At 41.0% G+C, this 9,312-nt stretch overlaps 1 protein-coding gene across 3 annotated transcripts; it reads right to left on the bottom strand.

Annotated features, from left to right (window-relative positions):
* Positions 1-303: 303 nt before the first annotated feature.
* slc52a3-2b (solute carrier family 52 member 3-2b) lies at positions 304-7,140 on the bottom strand. Of its 3 annotated transcripts, none has more exons than XM_019893101.1 (4): positions 7,044-7,140; positions 2,602-3,685; positions 2,254-2,377; positions 304-1,033 (listed from the first exon to the last, which is right to left on the bottom strand). In XM_019893101.1, exons 2-4 carry the CDS (start codon positions 3,636-3,638, stop codon positions 821-823), a joined length of 1,374 nt encoding a protein of 457 aa, XP_019748660.1. In that variant the 5' UTR covers positions 3,639-3,685; positions 7,044-7,140; the 3' UTR covers positions 304-820. The 3 variants fall into 3 exon arrangements, with proteins under 3 accessions (XP_019748660.1, XP_019748658.1, XP_019748659.1); XM_019893099.1 differs by lacking the exon at positions 7,044-7,140 and adding an exon at positions 6,320-6,498; XM_019893100.1 differs by lacking the exon at positions 7,044-7,140 and adding an exon at positions 6,116-6,280.
* Positions 7,141-9,312: the final 2,172 nt, after the last annotated feature.

Raw genomic sequence — 9,312 nt, 5'->3', positions numbered from 1 at the left:
ACACTCACAAGCCCAAAGCGTAATCAGTTTCACTCCTTAAGGAGATCACAATTGCTATTGGCGTTAAATTGATACAATTACAAAAAAAACCTTGCAAATATGCACACTAACAATATATTTAGCAATATGGTTGAGGGTTGGATTAGCACAGATAGCCATTGATCTGATATTACACTCATAAATGCAATATTTTGCAGTAATGTAATTTTTAAACAATTTACCATCATAACACAAAAAGCAACAACATATGTGCAGAAATAGTGTCGTACAGCAAAAAAAAAAAAAAAAAAGAACAAAGCCAGAGAATTTTCATTTGGTTTTATTTTAGATTGATTCAACAGTTTCTCCACCCATGTAACATTAGACAGCAGTTTGTATTTTGATGTAACAACGTGCTCTGTTATCAGTGTATTAATTTAGAAAGAAAGAAAAAATACCACATATTAAAGGTGCACTCAAAATATTTCAATAATCATATGTTAATAAATAGCTGACATCTTTAGCATTTGATAAGGAACTTACAATGCAAAACAAACAAACAAAACAAAAACAAACGCAGCAATACATAGTTCTTTTGGAGTTTTTCTATTTCAGAAGACTGATACAGACAGTGCTGGTCAAACAAGAAATCTACCACAGTGTGACCGAGTCTGTTTACACAGCAAGATGAAGTGGCAGATAAACACCTGAGGCTAGTCAGCTCTGTTGAAGAGTTGAAAATTGGTAAGGCTTTTTAACACTTTCACCCATGTGCCCATATTACAGTACAAGTGCATGTTGACTTTCTGGTGTGAACAGCAGTGTTTTAAGCACCTTTCTGTCACGTCGGACACTTGGTGTTGCAGGCGTCGCCTGACTTGAAAAGGCCATAGATGCTTACCAGCGGAAACATGGAAAGGGCGCCTACCATGGAGCCCAGCTGGACAACTGCCCCACACCACACAAGGGCGCTATGGCCCTCATCCCGGAGAATTACTCCAATTATTACCTTTACATAGGACAGGGAGAGAACAAATAGGATCCAAACCAGCACCTGAAGGACACAAGATGAAAAATACATGAATAAGAAAAATCAAATATAACAATTAACTATGGTCTTTATGTATTGGGACATGTAGTGGGACAAATAAAGGCTATCTTATTACAATGCGTTACGCATCTGCCACTGTCCATGTGTTACAATCTATTAGGATGCTAGATAACGTGTAACAGATATATGAAATATTTCAGTGCTGGTCCTTTTCACCGTTGAAACTGCCTCATCAATTTTTACCTTTCAAAGATGAGGCGAGAGGTGAATGCAGACCTATGACGTTAATTAAAACAGTGGGCTATTGGTCGTTTAGATATGTTAAAGAATCTACATCTGCGGTTGTACTGCACCGCACCATGTTGATATTTTGTCCCAAACCTCATGTACTGCTCTCAAAAACTGACATCATACGCACTACACAGGCGCTAGGGGGTGCCATAGCCCTGTTAGAAATCAGAAAACAAATACTGTACAGAGAACCAGATCTAAATAACCTAATTAGCCTACACTTTACAAACACACCGGCCCAGCTAAACAGACCACTTGTCAGGCGAGCTCTCAAGAACAGTAGCCTGTACCAAACCTAAAAGGGTAGCAGGTAGCGGCAGAACTGTGTGTTGCGGACACCCCACACGCAGTTCTGCCGCTCAACAGATCTTCCACGGAGTTACTCCTTGGCATCATATGGTCTTTAAACAATTTCAACTTGAAGCAATATGCGGTTGAGCACAGCGTGAGCCAACCAATCGCCGTGGAACCTCACGGAAACTGGCATCACTGTCACATACACTGTTCCTATTTAACAGGGATTTAGCCAAAGGGCTACAGCGACTCCTTGAGGTGTCACTTGCGACATGCGTATCATACTTGGGTTAAAATAAGAGAGAAGTGAAGTCATGAACCCCCCCCCCCCCCCCCCCCCCCCCCCCCCCGCGCTCCCCCTCTTTTCCCGCCGTGATCGATTAAAACAATATCTCCTGTTGCCGTTGTTTACGCACCGTCCTCGGCCATCCCTGAATGTCAACACCAAGGATGAGGGAGGTCCGACTCGGAAAGAGAGGGATAATCCTGTTCCGAAGACGGACCAAAGCGGGAGCCTCCCGCCCCCGAGCCGAGGCCGCTCTCCCCCCGCCCCCCTCCCAGTTGGCAGCGGGACAGAAACAAATCCTGGCGTCGTGCCTGCATAATTTAGTGTAGGTATAATGTTGAAGAAGTCTTACTATAACAGCAGTTCCAGATGCGCTGTGGACCAGCAGAGGACACGGACTAAGAGCAGCCATTGTCATGATGTAGGCTCCGAATCCAGTGCCAGACACAGTCAGAAGACACATGAAGATGAGTGACCTGGAAGCAAAGAACTACACATGAAAGGAAAACCCCTATTTTTCATCTTGAAACATTTTGATAAAAGAACACTATTCATGAAGTTATTATTAGAACCTCAGTATACATGCCACTGTGCTTCTTGAGCTTTAGCTATAGCAGGTGTCGTAAAATAAATATTTTGCCTTTGACCAGCTTATATTTGGACGGGAGTATTTTCAGAATGCACCATTCGTCACACGTACCTGATCGGCATAAACATGGCAATGAAACAGGCCAGTGGGTTGGCAACAGCCGCCATTGTGGCAGCCAGATGGTAGGCCTGGTTCCCGTAAGGCAGGCAGGAGTAAGACTGCACTGATGGTAGCACCGCATTGGTCAGAGCGTTCACCCAAGCCAGGACAACAAAGATGAAAGCCACCTCGGAGTTCCTGTATGTGCCCCTGCCAAAGGAGCTGCGAGGTTTCCTCCTTTCAGGCTCGAAGGGATTTAACATTGGCTTTTGCTCTGGTGTTTCTGTGTGTGTGTGTAAAGGGAAAACTTGCTCTTTCTTTCCCGACTTCAGTTCTTCCCTGAAATACAGCTTCTTCTTCTGCCGAGCCACAGCTGGGTGATGGTTGAGTAGGAAGAAGGCTATCAAGCAAACCACCATCATCAAGCTGAGGAACAGGAAGAAGACCTGAGCGGAGAATTTGGCTGGTTGATACACAGCTTGGAGCTCCCAACTGTCAACGGTGGAATTCTCAAGTGTTTTGTTCAACGAAACTGTCAAAGTGGCATTGTGACAACGGACTACACCAACACCTTGAATAAGAGCCACCAACGCAGGCACCAGACCACTGAGGCCTTCACCTGCAAAGTAGGTGGTGAGGTACTGGGGGCACAGACGCATCATGAAAGGCAGAAAGGTAACAGAGGAGGTGCAGTCCACCACAGAGAGAAGGAAACATAATATCAAGAGGGGCACACTGTACAGGGTGCTCCCTATTGTCACTGTGTGCTTCCAGAAGAAAGCCAAAAGGAATGTCGCAAGGATCCCCAACACAACGATGCAGTAGACAACCGGCTTCTCATCCAGCACTCCTGGTCGAAAATGATGCATCGCGGTGATGACCAAGGGGCCGATGTTGGCCATCTGGATTAGGACCGTGAGGTAGGATGGCAGGAACCAACCCTCGGGGATCTGTGGCACAATCAGCGGGAGCTCCACCCACATTCCATTGATTGCCACCCAGGAGCCCATGCCAAACAAACATGCCAGCACGTGAGTCAGCACTGACATGATGGCGGCGTTGAGGAAGTAAATGAGGAAGTGAAGAACAATACAATCTGAAACACATGAAGAAAGGGCAGTTTTGATCAAATGATTTGCTGGGGGGGATAAACAACAACAAAAAGAGAAAATTGATAGATTGGCTCAATCTTCTTGAATGTTATCATGAAGAGGACTTTTTGGTGAGATACCAGTTTATTTTACAGTTTTGGAGGTGAACAGGAAGAATGGATCAACTGTCATTCATGGCAGTGACAGAAATGCAGTTATATTACCGATGCTTCAACTGTGGCTTTTTTTTTCCCGAGCAAACTTTATCTGAGCGACATCCATTTTCTCTTTCACTCTGGTCGATGTGTTAGAACTGTCAGGCAGTTGATGCCAAACAGTATCTTTCTTTTTCACTGCTGTTGTCTATTTTCTTGTCTTCTCTTCGCTCAATCCAGTCAGCAAGTTTTTTTTGTCAGAGGAAAACTTTAAGCTTCTCTGCCAAGCAAGTCAACAAGTAACGTTGGGCTAACGTTTTTGCTAGCTGGCAACAACAATCTAAGGCCATATCTCACAGAGCTGCGAATGACCGCATGTGTATGCGCACGCCACTCACGAATCAGGTCTCTTAAAATCTGATGGAAAAAAAACCCAAAAAAGGTTCTGTCTACACAACAGTTTTACTAACATCACATAGACCCGAAAACAGTATTCATAAAAGCAAGATGGTGGATTTATCCAAATAATGAATAGAGTCGATAAACGTTAGTAGTAGTAGTAGTAAGCCACTGTAATATGCACAGGTTGACAACAAATACTGGCCTTAGTGAGAGGAAAATAAAACGTACTCCAGTAATGATTGAAATAAAAATATTGCATTTTAAATTAAAATAATGTAACTGAATAAATACACGAAAAGAAAACAAATTGTTCAAGATAAAATGCAAATATATGCATTCATCACTGACATATCCTCTCAAATTAAACTGTGGCATTTTTCTGCGTATTTTTTGATTTACAGCTGTTATGGACGGACTCGCAGGGACAAGTCTAAGCTTTCCATCAGGCCACCAAGCAGCAACCATCATTCAGCGTTGCCCAATGTCAGTAGGACATTTGTCAGACAGTAACTTGTAGGACAATTCTGTTATCAACGTACTAATTTTACATTTCTATGTCAGAGGAAAGCGCACAAGGGATGGGACCTTAGATTCACAGAGAATGGAAATCGCTAGCAAAGAGTTCACCAGGGCAGAAAATGGCAGGTGGCCAGGCAGACATTCCTCCAAGTTGTGGACAATGTCAAGTTGGCCTGAGAGCAGGACTGGGAAATTGAGCCAGCCTTCTGGCTGTTTGTTTTGTATTAACTTGCACACATAAAAAGCTGTAATCTACAATTTGTTTGTTGTTTGTCTAAACTTGCCATGCAAACACATTTACACATACCAAATACATCATGCTGTTGTAATTAAAAACTCCAATGACGTCATGTATTTATTAAAGAGATTTACTTATCCAGGTAAAATATTTGCAATCCCAACTAGGCTTCAGACGGCAGAGTATAACTTCACAAAATAAAAACAAATACATATACAATGTGATTTAGTCACAATCTACAAAACCGTGCATATTAACTTCCATGACAGACTACATATAGGTTCCGCTGTTATGTGTATTATGGAAAAATCTCCCCACCCCGTGAAATATATATCTATATAAATACAAAAATCGCTGCCTCAAAGACTGTTGGCAGCCTGCATGGCATTGCAAAGGAAAATCAGTTTTCAACTGTCTTAAGAAAGAAAAATTAAAAGATTTGCATGAGCAACACCACTTTCACAGTGACACATTCAAATAAGATAACCTTTATTTGTCCCACACTGGGGAAATTTGCAGTCTACAGCAGCAAAATTGGGGGGGGGGGGGGGGGGAAAAAAAAACAGCGTTTCATTGCACAAAATAAATGTTTCAAATACTGATTGTATATTTTAAAATTATCCAATTTAAACTTCGATTAAAATGTAAAAGAATACACGAACATTAAAGGCATCTATCTTAAAAGTATTTTCTGTTAATTGCAATGTTTGCGAGCCGTAGAATGTCAGTAATGAGGAAAAAGGTAAGACATCACCTCCCTTGAATCGGTTATGATTGCATGATTTACCCAGGACTGAGTTGCAGTGAAAAATGCAAACCACCTGGGCCACAGGAACTTTGGACATGTACCATGACCAGTAACTAACTGTTCCTGGGCTTGTTGGTGGAAAATGGGCTAATGATCCATTTTTAAAAGAGTCTTGTGTTTACGTATGCATGTTTAGAACATTAAATGCTTGTGGTATTCAGAACACCAACTCTAACAAAAATGAAGTATTTGCCAGCTCAAGACTGTCGTTGACCTTCTCTTCTCCTGTGGTGAAGGATGCCATGAACTTTCACACACTACCACGCTGGTCCTATAAAAAGCAGCTTGTGGATGCAACGTACAATAGACTCACCAAGGTAAATACGTCACGTCAACCTTTGGTTTAAAGAGCTCTACACACATAATGAACAATGAACGGCAATAATGTGATGAAGTCATAGATGTCAAAAAGACGATGTACAGGATGTAAGTGACTTCGAAACCTCAGTAAACGTTGAAACAATAATCCAGTCGTTTCACATTCACTTATACCACGTCTAAAATCCTAGCCGCTTACCGTGTTCCGGTCACATGGAACTCTCCTCTCACGACTTCCACAAACCGTCCCACTTGTATGACTTCACTCTGCTGCGGCAGACGTAAACGCGTCTGTGTGGGGCGCGCGTTTGTTGTACATGTGCGCGTGCCGGCTACCATGACACTTTCGGTTTTCTGTGGCAGACCACGAGAGGCGGAGCTGCGCATGCGCAATGCGCAATGACCACTCTGACCAGGTATTGAACCACGAACCTCGGGGTTGGGAAACGACCGCGAGACCACTGCACTGATCCATGCCGCCCAATAGGCAATGATGCAAGGCATCAAAGGTGTGGTTGTAGCAGAATGAAAATTCAAGACCTGAATTTCACATATTTACACGGTCATTTTGTATTTGACAAAAAGAAGAGAATGAAAATGTTCAAGAAGAGTGTTCAACGTGCAGGGATGAATGGACATGAGGCCATGATGATAGTTTTGAGTAGTTGAGTTTTTGTTGTTGAATAATACTACGTTTTGAAATCAATGTATAATCATTTGAATAATCGTGATTTCTGTCAAACTAATTGTGATTATTCTTTCCTTCATAACTGTCCAGCCCTAAGACACATCAAAATATTGTTTACAATTATTTACCATCAACGGTCTGGTAATGATGATGACAATAATACATCTTTTTTCATTCAAAATTAGTTTTTGCAATTATTTTATAATCATTGCAAATGGCATCAAATATGACCTACCTGCCCGTGCAGATTGGAAATAATGAGTCAGCTTTAGTGAAAGATTTCACGCCAGTAGAGGAAAGTCTGCAGCGAAAAAGACATCTTCCAGCAAATCAGTGGAGGCCTTTTGATGCTCCAGTCTGCATTATTCACTTTGACTCCAGCGTTTTACTAATCTGGATCTTTGGATGTTGTCATGTGACTACTGAGGGTTTAGCCAGGGGTCCAGCCTGGGAACCAAAGTCCAAGGAAACATGTCCGGGTGGAGGTAGGGAAGGAGGGTAGCAAGAGGTAAGAAAGAAGAGAGGAAGGACGGAGCAAAATTCAGTAACAGAAAGACTGTAATAAAGATACATCGTTAGAACCAAACCTACAACAAAAAACATAAAAAGTGGGATTTATTGCTGGACTTACTGATTTTCAAGCCCTTGAGAAAGGTGCCATTTCTTCAAACTGCACAAACATATATATTTCACTTCGACTTCACAATAAAACAAGATTACTAACTGTGGGTTTTTTTTCAAGTAGTTGTATGTAAATTATTTAAATAACAGAGTGTGAGCTTTCTCTTGAGGGGTTTTTAAGGATGATTTAAGTCAACTTTTCCGGTTCATCGTCCCAGATAGTGCACGGTATGTGAGCCAAAGGGGTCGCGGAGTAGTGAGCATAATACTTGCTTTGATAAAAAGCCTTGCAGCAGCGTGTTGTTGTGATGTAGGGTCATGGTCAGGACTTTCAGAGAGCAATGCTCTTGCTTTATTTTTGAAAACTGCTGGCCTGTGTTTAAACCAGTATGACTGTGTTTTCTGTTCTGCCTGTTTGTCGAAAGACTAGTTTTCTTTTGTTTTTTTCCCAGCAGGAAAGCAAACTGAGATGAGGATCCACAGATACAATTTCTGACACTGAGACTTAATCGTTTTATAACAGCAATATATGTATGCAAGCATGGCCTACATTTTCACATATCACTCACTACTCTATGATGGCCATCATCAGCTACTACAAATCCTACTACAGTACTACTACTTTAGCAAAAAGTAATTTATTCAAGTATATTTTCAGTCAACTTTTTTTTTATATTACATTGGAGAGAGTATACTTTTTAAATACTCTATTTTTATAAACTCCACAGAAGTATGCTTACAGTCAGCATACTAGGCTTGCACTAGGCAGTATACAGACAGATACGTATAGTATACTTAATTTGTTCCAATTTGGTATGAAAAAGTACACTTATACTTACTCAAGAATACTTTCGAAGGTATAAATCATATATAGTGGACTACTTTTTTGTAAGGGCTACTACTACTACTACTACTACTACTACGCCTTGTTATGGCAAACATGGCAAAAAGGGGAAACATATTTGCACATAAAATTCACCCAAATCAGCATGGAATCACACTGCGGTAATCATCACAACCAAGATTTGTATTTTGTAAGAAATGAAGCATTTATTGGTAAACAGAAAATGATTAGTGACCAATAGCGAGGGGTCACTAACATTGTAATGAGTGCTGGGTACAGAAACGTGTACAGTAGATTAAATTCAGGGTGCATAGTAATTGAGTTGATTTTTTTTTTGTTTGTTATTGTTTTTTGCCCACAGTATAACCCATATCCCAATACAAACAAATCGAGGCCAAAAGGACATTAGCATATAAAGGCATATTCCAAGCTGTAAAAATATTGAATTACCGGTAATCAATTCAACTGCATAGACCAAATGCTACTGCCCTCCAGTATTTCAACTGCTGTCTGTCATGTCAGATCTTAAAAACAAGAACAAAAAAATGGTGTATTGATGCTGAGTTTTTACATTGCAGTGGATTGACATTTCCCCCAAGGGAAATATTATTTCATATCACACAAGGATAAAGTTCCGTGGTATCTCTCATGTACCACATACTGAATCTAGCAATGAAGCAGTGGGTGCAATTGTGTAGTTTGCGTATGGGCTGACAATAAGAGACATTACAGAATGAAACACAAGCAACAAGACACACTTTTGGTACAGGTTTGCTGGCTAGGCAAGCAGAATCAAAAGTACTGTAAATTCTGAAGTCTGTATTGCTTAAAGGACAGATTACTTTTTGAATATGTACAAAAACATTAGTTTCAGATTCTAGAATGTATCTCGCAACTATTCTTGCTTATAAATCCAATTGTAAAGTAGTCAGACCCAGAAAGTGCTTAGTAGGTGAAGAAAAGAAAAGGAAAAAGCAGAAACCCTTACTGTAGTAAAAAAGTAAAATCAAAGCTATACATTCACAGCAATGTTCCATAA

The sequence above is a fragment of the Hippocampus comes genome, unplaced genomic scaffold, assembly GCF_001891065.2.
Source record: "Hippocampus comes isolate QL1 unplaced genomic scaffold, H_comes_QL1_v1.1 scaffold94, whole genome shotgun sequence".
Classification (NCBI taxonomy): Eukaryota; Metazoa; Chordata; class Actinopteri; order Syngnathiformes; family Syngnathidae; genus Hippocampus; species Hippocampus comes.
This window is presented reverse-complemented; position numbering and strand designations above follow the sequence as displayed.